This window comes from Oncorhynchus keta, unplaced genomic scaffold (assembly GCF_023373465.1).
Source record: "Oncorhynchus keta strain PuntledgeMale-10-30-2019 unplaced genomic scaffold, Oket_V2 Un_contig_29365_pilon_pilon, whole genome shotgun sequence".
NCBI lineage: Eukaryota > Metazoa > Chordata > Actinopteri > Salmoniformes > Salmonidae > Oncorhynchus > Oncorhynchus keta.
Window position 1 is genome coordinate 54979 of NW_026286508.1, and position 15523 is coordinate 70501.

The window sequence follows — 15523 nt, forward strand, 5'->3', positions numbered from 1 at the left end:
CATTTACAATTGCGACCTGGCCAAGATAAAGCAAAGCAGTTTGACAGATACAATGACGCAGAGTTACACATGGAGTAAAACAAACATACAGTCAATAATACAGTATAAACAAGTCTATATATAATGTGAGCAAATGAGGTGAGAAGGGAGGTAAAGGCAAAAAGGCCATGGTGGCAAAGTAAATACAATATAGCAAGTAAAACACTGGAATGGTAGTTTTGCAATGGAAGAATGTGCAAAGTAGAAATAAAAATAATGGGGTGCAAAGGAGCAAAATAAATTAATTAATGAAATACAGTTGGGAAAGAGGTAGATGTTTGGGCTAAATTATAGGTGGGCTATGTACAGGTGAAGTAATCTGTAAAATGCTCTGACAGTTGGTGCTTAAAGCTAGTGAGGGAGATAAGTGTTTCCAGTTTCAGAGATTTTTGTAGTTCGTTCCAGTCATTGGCAGCAGAGAACTGGAAGGAGAGATGGCCAAAGAAATAATTGGTTTTGGGGGTGACTAGAGACTACCTGCTGGAGCGTGTGCTACAGGTGGGAGATGCTATGGTGACCAGCGAGCTGAGATAAGGGGGACTTTACCTAGCAGGGTCTTGTAGATGACATGGAGCCAGTGGGTTTGACGACGAGTATGAAGCGAGGGCCAGCCAACGAGAGCGTACAGGTCGCAATGGTGGGTAGTATATGGGGCTTTGGTGACAAAACGGATTGCACTGTGATAGACTGCATCCAATTTGTTGAGTAGGGTATTGGAGGCTATTTTGTAAATGACATCGCCAAAGTCGAGGATTGGAAGGATGGTCAGTTTTACAAGGGTATGTTTGGCAGCATGAGTGAAGGATGCTTTGTTGCGAAATAGGAAGCCAATTCTAGATTTAACTTTGGATTGGAGATGTTTGATATGGGTCTGGAAGGAGAGTTTACAGTCTAACCAGACACCTAAGTATTTGTAGTTGTCCACGTATTCTAAGTCAGAGCCGTCCAGAGTAGTGATGTTGGACAGGCGGGTAGGTGCAGGTAGAGATCGGTTGAAGAGCATGCATTTAGTTTTACTTGTATTTAAGAGCAATTGGAGGCCACGGAAGGAGAGTTGTATGGCATTGAAGCTTGCCTGGAGGGTTGTTAACACAGTGTCCAAAGGGCCGGAAGTATACAGAATGGTGTCGTCTGCATAGAGGTGGATCAGAGACTCACCAGCAGCAAGAGCGACCTCATTGATGTATACAGAGAAGATAGTCGGTCCAAGAATTGAACCCTGTGGCATCCCCTTAGAGACTGCCAGAGGTCCGGACAGCAGACCCTCCGATTTGACACACTGAACTCTATCAGAGAAGTAGTTGGTGAACCAGGCGAGGCAATCATTTGAGAAACCAAGGCTGTCAAGTCTGCCGATGAGGATGTGGTGATTGACAGAGTCGAAAGCCTTGGCCAGATCAATGAATACGGCTGCACAGTAATGTTTCTTATCGATGGCGGTTAAGATATCGTTTAGGACCTTGAGCGTGGCTGAGGTGCACCCATGACCAGCTCTGAAACTAGATTGCATAGCAGAGAAGGTATGGTGAGATTCGAAATGGTCGGTAATCTGTTTGTTGACTTGGCTTTCGAAGACCTTAGAAAGGCATGGTAGGATAGATATAGGTCTGTAGCAGTTTGGGTCAAGAGTGTCCCCCCCTTTGAAGAGCGGGATGACCGCAGCTGCTTTCCAAACTTTGGGAATCTCAGACGACACGAAAGAGAGGTTAGTAATAGGGGTGGCAACAATTTCGGCAGATAATTTTAGAAAGAAAGGGTCCAGATTGTCTAGCCCGGCTGATTTGTCGGGGTCCAGATTTTTGGGGGTGCAGTGCTGTTGACCGGGGTAGGAGTAGCCAGGCGGAAAGCATGGCCAGCCGTAGAAAAATGCTTATTGAAATTCTCAATTATGGTGGATTTATCAGTGGTGACAGTATTTCCTATCTTCAGTGCAGTGGGCAGCTGGGAGGAGGTGTTCTTATTCTCCATGGACTTTACAGTGTCCCAGAACGTTTTTGAGTTAGTGTTGCAGGAAGCAAATTTCTGCTTGAAAAAGCTAGCCTTGGCTTTTCTAACTGCCTGTGTATAACGGTTTCTAGCTTCCCTGAACAGCTGCATATCACGGGGCTGTTCGATGCTAATGCAGAACGCCATAGGATGTTTTTGTGTTGGTTAAGCTATCTGGTGTGACAAAATATTTCAAATAATTCTCCCACCTCTACCTCTCCTTCCCCCCCCTCTCCTTCCCCTCCCCTCTACCTCTCCTTCCCTTCCCCCTCCTTCCCCTCCCCCTCTACCTCTCCCATAAGACGTACTCTGTTTGAGAGGAGTGAGTGTAAGTGTGATTCTCTCTCTCTAATAAATGAGAAGACCCAGCAGTGAGGGTCTGCTACTGAGGGGGAAACAACCCGCGATTTGTGTTGTGTGTATGTGACAGTGTGTGTGACAGTGTGTATGTGTATATGTTAGTGTGTGTGTGTGCGCTAGCTCGGCCCAATTTAGCATCAGGTCGTCCATAGCACTTAGCCTCCTCTCCCTCTCTACCCAACGTAAACTCTACTTCCAGACTCAGTGTTTTTCCCAAACAGCCGGGGTTCTATCAGAACAGCAACAAGACATCAGAGAGGATACAAAGGCATCCAGACAGAGAGAACACACTGAAACCAAACTACAGTGTCTCCTCAGAACTTCTCCACACACACATCTTGTATTCCTTCATTTTCATTTCCTTCATTCTCCATCCCTCCCCAACTGTGACTGAGTTCAAGGTAAAGTCTCAAGGAAAGTGTGCTATAAAGGGAATAGGGTGCCATTTGGGACGTGCATTTGGAACCCAGACCATACCCCCCCCCCCAATTTCAAAATGGCACTATTCCCTTATATTCCCTGCTTTTGACCAGAGTCCACTATATAGGGAATTAGGGTTCCCTTTGGGATGCAGCCTGTGTGTTGATGCTGGATCAGAATACTCAGTAGTACGACTGACGCACACAGCTGAGAGAATGGACTTCAAAGAGCATCCCTAGAGACATGGCAACACTGTGGTTTAAAACAGAGAAACCTATGGCAACCCTGTGGTTTAAAACAGAGAAAACTATGGCAACCCTGTGGTTTAAAACAGAGAAAACTATGGTAATACTGGAATTCCATACTGAGGGAGAATATGGCAACACTGTGGTTTTATACTGAGGGAGAATATAGCAACACTGTGGTTTTATACTGAGGGAGAATATAGCAACACTGTGGTTTTATACTGAGGGAGAATATAGCAACACTGTGGTTTTATACTGAGGGAGAATATAGCAACACTGTGGTTTTATACTGAGGGAGAATATAGCAACACTGTGGTTTTATACTGAGGGAGAATATAGCAACACTGTGGTTTTATACTGAGGGAGAATATGGCAACCCTGTGGTTTTAAACTGAGGGAGAATATGGCAACCCTGTGGTTTTATACTGAGGGAGAATATAGCAACACTGTGGTTTTATACTGAGGGAGAATATAGCAACACTGTGGTTTTATACTGAGGAGAATATAGCAACACTGTGGTTTTATACTGAGGGAGAATATAGCAACACTGTGGTTTTATACTGAGGGAGAATATAGCAACACTGTGGTTTTATACTGAGGGAGAATATGGCAACCCTGTGGTTTTAAACTGAGGGAGAATATGGCAACCCTGTGGTTTTATACTGAGGAGAATATAGCAACACTGTGGTTTTAAACTGAGGGAGAATATGGCAACACTGTGGTTTTATACTGAGGGAGAATATAGCAACACTGTGGTTTTAAACCGAGGAGAATATGGCAATATTGTAATTTTATACTGAAAGAAAACCATGGCAACCCTGTGATTTAAAACCCTATTCCTGAGTACCTGTATGTTGGCAGGTAGCCTAGTGGTTAGAGCGTTGGACTAGTAACCGAAAGGTTGTAAGATCGAATCCCCGAGCTGACAAGGTAAAACATCTGCCCCTGAACAAGGCAGTTAACCCACTGTTCCTATGCCATTACTGTTCATAACTGACATGCCTAGTTAAAAGAAAAATGTCTGAGTCCTCAACTCAATGTCAGGTCTTGTCTGGTTAAATAAACATGACAGGTGAACAAGTTGAATGTTAGAGATCTTCATTGAGTAAGATGGCGCCGGAGAAGATGGCAGATGTTTTACGTTCCCCCAGCCGATTGTGTTTTGTTGTTCGTTTATTTGCGTTGTAACTTTTTTTTAAACTTATTTTGTACATAACCGTCTCTTAATGACCGAAAATAACTTCTAGACATCAGGACTGCGACTACTCACCACGGACTAGCAGAATCCTTTTTCTTCTTTCACGACTCTGACGAGCCTGACGCAAAAGATACACTGCTTCCTCTGTAACAGGACCCAATCCCTGTGATCTGCTGCGTGAAGAATTCGTAGGCGATCGAATAAACCCCACCTCCCTCCATTCTGCAAGCAAACGTGCAATATTTGAACAATAAAATCGACGAGTTACGCGGAAGATTAAACTACCAATGGGATATTAAAACTGTAACATCTTATGCTTCACGGAGTCGTGGCTGAACGACGACAATATCAACATACAGCTGGCTGGTTATATGATGTACCGGCAGGATAGAACAGCGGCGTCTGGTAAAACAAGGGGCGGCTGACTATGTATTTTAGTAAACAACAGCTGGTGCACAATATCTAAGGAAGTCTCAAGCTATTGCTCGCCTGAGGTTGAGTATCTCAAGATAAGCTGTAGACCACACTACCTACCGAGATAGTTTTCATCTGTATTCTTTGTAGCTGTTTATACAAACCACCACAGTCAGAGGCACTAAGATGGCGGAATACAGCTTATTCAATGCCATAAGCAAATAAGAAAACCCTCACCCAGAGGCGGCGCTCCTAGTAGCTGAGGACTTTAATGCAGGGAAACTTAATTCCGTTTTAACAAATTTCTATCAGCATGTTAAATGTGCAACCAGAAGGAAAACCACTCTGGACCACCTTTACTCCACACAGAGACACATACAAAGATCTGGACCACCTTTACTCCACACAGAGATGCATACAAAGATCTGGACCACCTTTACTAGACCACCACACACAGAGATGCATACAAAGATCTGGACCACCTTTACTCCACACAGAGATGCATACAAAGATCTGGACCACCTTTACTCAACACACAGAGATGCATACAAAGCTCTCCCTCGCTCTCCATTTGGCAAATCTGACCATAATTCTATCCTCCTGATTCCTGCTTACAAGCAAAATTAAAGCAGGAAGCACCAGTGACTCTGGTCTATAAAAAAGTGTTCAGAGGAAGCAGATGCTAAGCTACAGGACTGGTTTGCTTGCACAGACTAGAATATGTTCCGGGATTCCTCCGATGGCATTGAGGAGTACACCACATCAGTCATTGGCTTCATCAATAAGTGCATCAATGACGTCGCCCCCACAGTGACCGTAAGTACATGTCCCAACCAGAAGCCATGGATTACAGGCAGCATCCACACTGATCTAAAAGATAGAGCTGCAGCTTTCAAGGAGCGAGACTCTAACCCGGGAAGCTTATAAGAAATCCGCTATGCCCTCCGACGAACGGTAAAACAGGCAAAGCGTCCATACAGGACTAAGATCGAATCGTACTACACCGGCTCTGATGCTCGTTGGATGTGGCAGGGCTTGCAAACCATTACAGACTACAAAGGGAAGCACAGCCGAGAGCTGCCCAGTGACACTAGCCTACCAGAAGAGCTAAACACTTCTATGCTCACTTCAGGAGGCAAATAACACTGGAAACATGCATGAGAGCACCAGCTGTTCGGGAAGACTGTGTAATCACGCTCACCGCAGCAGATGTGAGTAAGACCTTTAAACAGGTCAACATTCACAGGCCGCAGGGCCAGACGGATTACCAGGATGTGTACTGCGAGCATGCGCTGACCAACTGGCAAGTGTATTCACTGACATTTTCAACCTCTCCTTGTCCGAGTCTGTAATACCAACATGCTTTAAGCAGATCACCATAGACCCTGTGCCCAAGAACACTAAGGTAACCTGCCTAAACGACTACAGACCTGTAGCACTCACATCTGTAGCCATGAAATGCCATGAAAGGCTGGTCATGGCTTACATCAACACCATCATCCCAGAAACACTAGACCCACTCCAATTTGCATACCGCCCCAACAGATCCACAGATGATGCAATCTCCATTGCACTCCACACTGCCCTTTCCCCACCTGGACAAAAGGAACACCTACGTGAGAATGCTGTTCATTGACAACAGCTCAGCGTTCAACACCATAGTGCCCTAAAAGCTCATCAATAAGCTAAGGACCCTGGGACCAAACACCTCCCTCTGCAACTGGATCCTGACTTCCTGACGGGACGCCCCCAGGTGGTAAGGGTAGGTAACAACACATCCACCACGCTGATCCCAACACAGAGGCCCCTCGGTGCATGCTCGGTCCCCTCCTCTACTCTCTGTTCACTCATGACTGCACGACCAGGCACGACTCAACACCATCATTAAATTTGCCGATGACACAAGTGGTAGGCCTGATCAACAACGACGAGACAGCCTATAGGGAGGGGAGGTCAGAGATCTGGCCATGTGGTGCTAAGACAACAACCTCTCTCCTCAACACGATCAAGACTAAGGAGATGATTGTGGACTACAGGAAAAGAGGACTGAGCACACCACATTCTCATTGACGGGTCTGTAGTGGAGCAGGTTGAGAGCTTCAAGTTCCTTTGTGTCCACATCACCAACAAACTAACATGGTCCAAGCACACCAAGACAGTCATGAAGAGGGCACGACAAAACCTATTCCCCTCAGGAACCTGAAAAAGATTTGGCATGTGTCCTCAAATCCTCAAAAGGTTCTACAGCTGCACAATCGAGAGCATCCTGACTGGTTTGCGTCTCTAGTTGCCTGGTATGGCAACTCCTCGGCCTCCGACCACAAGGCACTACAGTGGGTAGTGCGAACGGCCCAGTACATCACTGGGGCCAAGCTTCCTGCCATCCCAGGACCTCTGTAACAGGCGGTGTCAGAGGAAGGCCCTAAAAATGGGACTCTGGCCACCCTAGTCCTAGACTGTTCTCTGGTACCCACACGAAGCGGTACCGGAGTGCCAAGTCTAGGTCCAAGAGGCTTCTAAACAGCTTCTTCCCCCAAGCCATAAGACTCCTGAATGGTGTCAAGATGAGAGAAATGAGAAACCTGGTCCTGAATGGTGTCAAGATGAGGATGTGAGCTGAAGAGGCTACACTCTCTACACTCTCTACACTCTCTACACTCGCTCCCTATTACCTGTCATCAGTACTACATGACAGAATGCTCCTAAAAGAGCCAATCAGCATCCAATTTTAACATACAAATGAATGATGTGCATTATGAGCTTGTCGTACCCCGTCAGAACCCAAAATATAAGCTTGTTTTACTCCAATGTTTGTAATCAAAGTAAAGAACACCATATAGCATCAAAACATGGTTAAAGCTACACTTTTTATATCATGGATGCTACGTCTATGAATTTGAGAGTGGTTCCATTTCTCCAGACCCATCCTTCAGCTTTTTACAAAAACAGGGGCGGGAGTTCACTTTTGTTATTGTTTCTACTGCTGAGTGTTGTTTTTTAACATTTGTACTGACCTTTAATAATCTCACAGTGAAGCTGATGTGTCAGAAACAGGATAAACAGGTTACCAGATACCTGATATTAAACTAGTATGATAATGTGGATAATTCTAAAAATATTCCATAAGAAAGGAACCTGCAAATCAGGTAAGATAATGGAGGTAAGGCAATAAATAGGCCATTGTGTCGAAGTACAGCAATTAAACACTGGATTGATTGATGATGCAGAAGATGAATGTGCAAGTAGAGATACCGGGGTGCAGAGGAGCAAGATAAATAAATAAATAAATAAATACAGTATGGGGATGAGGTAGGTAGATGGGCTATGTACAGGTGCAGTGATCTGTCAGCTGCTTAAAGCTAGTGAAGGAGATATGGCTCAGCCTAATGATTTTTGCAGTTCGTTCCAGTCATTGGCAGCAGAGAACTATAAGGAAAGGCGACCAAAGGAGGAATAGGCTTTGGGGGTGACCAGTGAGATATACCTGCTGGAGCATCGGGTACGGAGAGGCCGCTATGGTGACCAGTGAGCTGAGATAAGGCGGGCTAGCAGAAAGGGCTTGGGTTTGGCAACGAGTATGAAGCAGGGCCAGCCAACGAGAGAGTATAGGTCGTAGTGGTAGGTAGTATATGGGCTTTGGTGACTAAACGGATGGCACTGTGATAGACTGTATCCACTGTTGAGTAGAGTGTTGGAGGCTATTTTGTAAATTACATAGACAAAGAATAGTGGAACCCCTCCAAAGAATAGTGGAACCTCCAAAGGAGGAATAGGCTTTGGGGGTGACCAGTGAGATATACCTGCTGGAGCACGTGGTACGGGAGAGTGCCGCTATGGTGACCAGTGAGCTGAGATAAGGCGGGGCTAGCAGAAAGGGCTTGGGTTTGGCAACGAGTATGAAGCGAGGGACAGCCAACAAGAGAGTATAGGTCGCAGTGGTAGGTAGTATATGGGGCTTTGGTGACTAAACGGATGGCACTGTGATAGACTGCATCCAATTTGTTGAGTAGAGTGTTGGAGGCTATTTTGTAAATTACATAGACAAAGAATAGTGGAACCCTCCAAAGAATAGTGGAACCCTCCAAAGAATAGTGGAACCCTCCAAAGAATAGTGGAACCTTCCAAAGAATAGTGGAACCCTCCAAAGAATAGTGGAACCTTCCAAAGAATAGTGGAACCCTCCAAAGAATAGTGGAACACTCCAAAGAATAGTGGAACCCTTCAAAGAATAGTGGAACCCTTCAAAGAATAGTGGAACCCTCCAAAGAATAGTGGATTACTCCAAAGAATAGTGGAACCCTTCAAAGAATAGTTGAACCCTCCAAAGTATAGTGGAACCCTCCAAAGAATAGTGGAACCCTCCAAAGAATAGTGGAACCCTCCAAAGAATAGTGGAACCCTCCAAAGAATAGTGGAACCCTTCAAAGAATAGTGGAACCCTCCAAAGAATAGTGGAACCCTCCAAAGAATAGTGGAACCCTTCAAAGAATAGTGGAACCATCCAAAGAATAGTGGAACCCTCCAAAGAATAGTGGAACCCTCCAAAGAATAGTGGAACCCTCCAAAGAATAGTGAGCTCTTCCTATCTCCCAGAAGGTTCCTGAATCCTGTTTCCCAGCAAGCCTATGTCATCCAATCCCTCTGTCCTTCACTCTGCCCCTCCCTAGCTTCAGCTTGGAACACATTGCAAACAATAATTATTATGCAACTGAGGCCAAGAAGGAAAATAAGCCAGGACCGTCCCAATCCACAGGCCAAACACTGACACGTTGTCAACGTCAGGTTATCAGGTCGGGTTACTTTAATGCATCACTCATATCGCCCATCAAGGATGGGATGGATTGTTTTGTATTCAAACTAGTTGAATGAATAAGTAAGGTTTGCAAAACATTTCCACCTGGCCCATTGGTCAGTCATCTGGACCACAGAGTTCCTGCTTGCTGAAGCAGTGCAGTTTCACTCGCTCTTTCCTTTGTGAAATGATTTCGGATTGAAATGTTTCAAAATGGAGGCTGAACGCCAGGGGAAAACCCTGTGTTGAAGGCAACCACTGTTCTCACTGTTGGGGGGTCCCAGCTTTCTGGTCTGAATTGTATTTACTATTGAACAAAGAGCACTACTTCCCGACTGCCATTCAAGTTGGTTGCATGGGCCTATAAATCACATGGACTGTTATATACCAATAACACGGCTAACCATCACTAACAGGCTACATTTAGCTAACCACTTCCTCAGTTGGGGAATTAGCCCCAAATGAATGAACCTATGTGATATTATGTGAGTTAAAGGATGTTTAGGTTCTGCTCTCCTCACGTATACAGAACACACACCCTCACGACATAAATCACTCAAACATGCACACAAACATCCATCATCACACGCACATACTACATCACTCATTTTGAAGACTGCTGGTTCATAGGAACAAAGCCATCAAAGGTCATTTCAACATGAACAAACTACGACACACCCACACCCAGCCCCACCTCACACACACACACACACCCAGCCCCACCTCACACACACACCCACACCCAGCCCCACCTCACACACACACACCCAGCCCCACCTCACACACACACCCACACCCAGCCCCACCTCACACACACACACACACACACCCACACCCAGCCCCACCTCACACACACACACACACACCCAGCCCCACCTCACACACACACCCACACCCAGCCCCACCTCACACACACACCACACCCAGCTCCACCTCACACCCACACCCAGCCCCACCTCACACACACACCCACACCCAGCCCCACCTCACACACACACCACACCCAGCCCCACCTCACACACACACCACACCCAGCCCCACCTCACACACACACCCACACCCAGCCCCACCTCACACACACACCCACACCCAGCCCCACCTCACACACACACCCACACCCAGCCCCACCTCACACACACACCCACACCCAGCCCCACCTCACACACACCCACACCCAGCTCCACCTCACACCCACACCCAGCCCCACCTCACACACACACCCACACCCAGCCCCACCTCACACACACACCACACCCAGCCCCACCTCACACACACACCACACCCAGCCCCACCTCACACACACACCCACACCCAGCCCCACCTCACACACACACCCACACCCAGCCCCACCTCACACACACACCACACCCAGCCCCACCTCACACACACACCCACACCCAGCCCCACCTCACACACACACCCACACCCAGCCCCACCTCACACACACCCACCTCACACACACACACACCCAGCCCCACCTCACACACACACCACACCCAGCCCCACCTCACACACACACCCACACCCAGCCCCACCTCACACACACACCCACACCCAGCCCCACCTCACACACACACCCACACCCAGCCCCACCTCACACACACACCCACACCCAGCCCCACCTCACACACACACCCACACCCAGCCCCACCTCACACACACACCCACACCCAGCCCCACCTCACACACACACCCACACCCAGCCCCACCTCACACACACACCCACACCCAGCCCCACCTCACACACACACCCACACCCAGCACACACACACTCACACACACACACACACACACACACCCCACCTCACACACACACACACACCCACACACACACACACACCACACCCAGCCCCACCTCACACACACCCACACCCACACCCAGCCCCACCTCACACACACACCCACACCCAGCCCCACCTCACACACACACCACACCCAGCCCCACCTCACACACACACCCACACCCAGCCCCACCTCACACACACACCCACACCCAGCCCCACCTCACACACACACACACACCCAGCCCCACCTCACACACACACACACCAGCCCACACTCACACACACACCCACACCCAGCCCCCACCTCACACACACACCACACCCAGCCCCACCTCACACACACACCCACACCCAGCCCCACCTCACACACACACCCACACCCAGCCCCACCTCACACACACACCCAGCCCCCACCTCACACACACACCCACACCCAGCCCCACCTCACACACACACACACACCCAGCCAGACCTCACACACACACCCACACCCAGCCCCACCTCACACACACACCCATACCCAGCCCCACCTCACACACACACCCACACCCAACCCCACCTCACACACACACCCACACCCAGCCCCACCTCACACACACACCCACACCCCAGCCCCACCTCACACACACCCAGCCCCACCTCACACACACACCCACACCCAGCCCCACCTCACACACACACCCACACCCAGCCCCACCTCACACACACACACCACACCCAGCCCCACCTCACACACACACACCCAGCCCCACCTCACACACACACACACCCAGCCCCACCTCACACACACACCCACACCCAGCCCCACCTCACACACACACCCACACCCAGCCCCACCTCACACACACACCCACACCCAGCCCCACCTCACACACACACCCACACCCAGCCCCACCTCACACACACACACCCAGCCCCACCTCACACACACACCCACACCCAGCCCCACCTCACACACACACACACACCCAGCCCCACCTCACACACACACCCACACCCAGCCCCACCTCACACACACACCCACACCCAGCCCCACCTCACACACACACCCACACCCAGCCCCACCTCACACACACACCCACACCCAGCCCCACCTCACACACACACCCACACCCAGCCCCACCTCACACACACACCCACACCCAGCCCCACCTCACACACACACCACACCCAGCCCCACCTCACACACACACCCACACCCAGCCCCACCTCACACACACACCCACACCCAGCCCCACCTCACACACACACCCACACCCAGCCCCACCTCACACACACACACACACACCCAGCCCCACCTCACACACACACCCAGCCCCACCTCACACACACACCCAGCCCCACCTCACACACACACCCACACCCAGCCCCACCTCACACACACACCCACACCCAGCCCCACCTCACACACACACCCACACCCAGCCCCACCTCACACACACACACACACCCAGCCCCACCTCACACACACACCCAGCCCCACCTCACACACACACACCCAGCCCCACCTCACACACACACACACACACACACACACAGCCCCACCTCACACACATGTATATGTGCAGTCCTACACGTAAACAAAACTGCACAAAAAAATTATCTTACGGTGCCCTCTGTCACTTTCTTTCCCTATCCACAAAACCTAATGAGACATCCCTCTCTCTCTAGTCTGTCCCTCTCTCTCTATGCTGTCCCTCTCTCTCTAGTCTGTCCCTCTCTCTCTATTCTGTCCCTCTCTCTCTAGTCTGTCCCTCTCTCTCTATTCTGTCCCTCTCTCTCTATTCTGTCTCTATTTCTTTCCCTATCCACAAAACCTAATGAGACATCCCTCTCTCTCTATTCTGTCGCTCTCTCTCTATTCTGTCGCTCTCTCTCTATGCTGTCCCTCTCTCTCTATGCTGTCCCTCTCTCTCTATGCTGTCCCTCTCTCTCTATGCTGTCCCTCTCTCTATGCTGTCCCTCTCTCTCTATGCTGTCCCTCTCTCTCTATGCTGTCCCTCTCTCTCTATTCTGTCTCTATTTCTTTCCCTATCCACAAAACAAAATGAGACATCCCCTCTCTCTATTCTGTCCTCTCTCTCTATTCTGTCCCCTCTCTCTATTCTGTCCTCTCTCTCTATTCTGTCTCTATTTCTTTCCCTATCCACAAAACAAAATGAGACATCCCTCTCTCTATTCTGTCTCTCTCTCTCCTTCGGTCTCTGTTTCTCTCTCTCCTTCTGTCTCTATTCTGTCTCTCTATTCTGTCTCTATTTCTTTCCCTGGTCTCTGTTTCTCTCTCTCCTTCTGTCTCTCTCTCTATTCTGTCTCTCTCTCTCTATTCTGTCTCTCTCTCTATTCTGTCTCTCTCTCTATTCTGTCTCTCTCTCTATTCTGTCCCTCTCTCTATTCTGTCTCTCTCTCTATTCTGTCTCTCTCTCTTTCTACTTCTGTCTCTGTCTCTCTCTCTATTCTGTCTCTCTCTCTCCTTCTGTCTCTGTCTCTCTCTATTCTGTCCCTCTCTCTATTCTGTCTCTCTCTATTCTGTCTCTCTCTATTCTGTCTCTCTCTATTCTGTCCCTCTCTCTCTATTCTGTCTCTCTCTATTCTGTCCCTCTCTCTCCTTCTGTCTCTCTCTCTCCTTCTGTCTCTGTCTCCTTCAGTCTCTGTCTCTCTCTCTATTCTGTCTCTCACTCTATTCTGTCTCTCTCTCCTTCTGTCTCTTTCTCTCTCTCTCTTTCTTCCCCAGGTCTCTGTCTTCCTCAGGTCTCTCTTTCTTCCCAGGTCTCTGTTTCTCTCTTCCTCAGGTCTCTCTCTCTCTTCCCCAGGTCTCTCTCACTTTCTTCCCAGGTCTTCTCTTCCCCAGGTCTCTCTCTCTTCTCTTCCCCAGGGTCTCTCTTCCCCAGGTCTCTCTTCCTCAGGTCTCTCTCTCTCTTCCCCAGGTCTCTCTCTTCCCCAGGTCTCTTTTCTTCCCAGGTCCCCAGGTCTCTCTTCTTCCCCAGGTCTCTCTCTTTTCTTCCCCCAGGTCTCTCTCTTCTTTCTCCAGGTCTCTGTTTCTGGGCCCAGTCAGCTCTGAGAGAAAGCTTGAGGGCTGTGAAGGGAGCCCTGAGCTCTAGCAGAGACAGGGGGAGCAGCTGGCTGCATGCCCAGAGGAAGAGACCCCAAAGCTGGCCTCACCGTGTGAGCTCTCCCCTGGCCTCCACTGTTCCCATCTGCCTGAGAGAGTCCACTTCATCACACCATATTACTGGATCACTGATGAGCTAACAGATACACGCACAATGTACAGTGTACACACACACACACACAGATACACACACAAACACACACACAGATACACACACAAACACACACATACCACACACACACACACACACACACACACACACACACACACACACACACACACACCACACACACACACACACACACACACACAGATACACACACAAACACAAACACACACACACACACACAGGGTTTTTCTTTGCGCCTTACTGAGTCTTCTGGAGGTCTGTGTATCTTGGGCCAGTCCACCGATGGCCCCTTCACCTGCAGAAACCTGTGGAACAGCTTCTTGAATCCATCAAAGTCCTTCTTGGAGACCTGGAATACACAAGGAGTATATGTTAGAACAACAACATGACATTCTCCCCAGTAGACATACAAACAGACAGAGATATGCTGGGTTACTGGTTGTACCAAATACTGTATCGGTGTTTGATTGAGCTGCCTGTTGCAATGGAACCAATAAAAAATCAAAAAAAAAATCCTGTCCTCCTGTCAAAAACTCCAAAGACTAAAACAAACTGTCCTCCTGTCACTCCAGACAGACTAAAACAAACTGTCCTCCTGTCACTAAAACAAACTCTGTCCTCCTGTCACTACAGACAGACTAAAACAAACTCTGTCCTCCTGTCACTCCAGACAGACTAAACAAACTCTGTCCTCCTGTCACTCCAGACAGACTAAAACAAACTCTGTCCTCCTGTCACTCCAGACAGACTAAAACAAACTCTGTCCTCCTGTCACTCCAGACAGACTAAAACAAACTCTGTCCAGACCTCCTTTCACTCCAGACAGACTAAAACAAACTCTGTCCTCCTGTCACTCCAGACAGACTAAAACAAACTCTGTCCTCCTGTCACTCCAGACAGACTAAAACAAACTCTGTCCTCCTTCACTCCAGACAGACTAAAACAAACTGTCCTCCTGTCACTCCAGACAGACTAAAACAAACTCTGTCCTCCTGTCACTCCAGGCAGACTAAAACAAACTCTGTCCTCCTGTCACTCCAGACAGA

The 15523-nt window shown here is 48.7% G+C and overlaps 1 protein-coding gene across 1 annotated transcript in view; it reads right to left on the bottom strand.

Moving 5' to 3' along the window:
- The window catches only part of LOC127923344 (UTP--glucose-1-phosphate uridylyltransferase-like), a gene marked incomplete at its 5' end in the record, with an annotated part of 64314 nt that extends 49361 nt beyond the window's left edge, over window positions 1–14953 (bottom strand). Inside the window, one exon of the mRNA XM_052507359.1 lies at window positions 14719–14953. Coding sequence (XP_052363319.1) covers window positions 14719–14953 — 235 coding nt within the window. The remainder of the gene's footprint in view (window positions 1–14718) is intronic.
- Window positions 14954–15523: the final 570 nt, after the last annotated feature.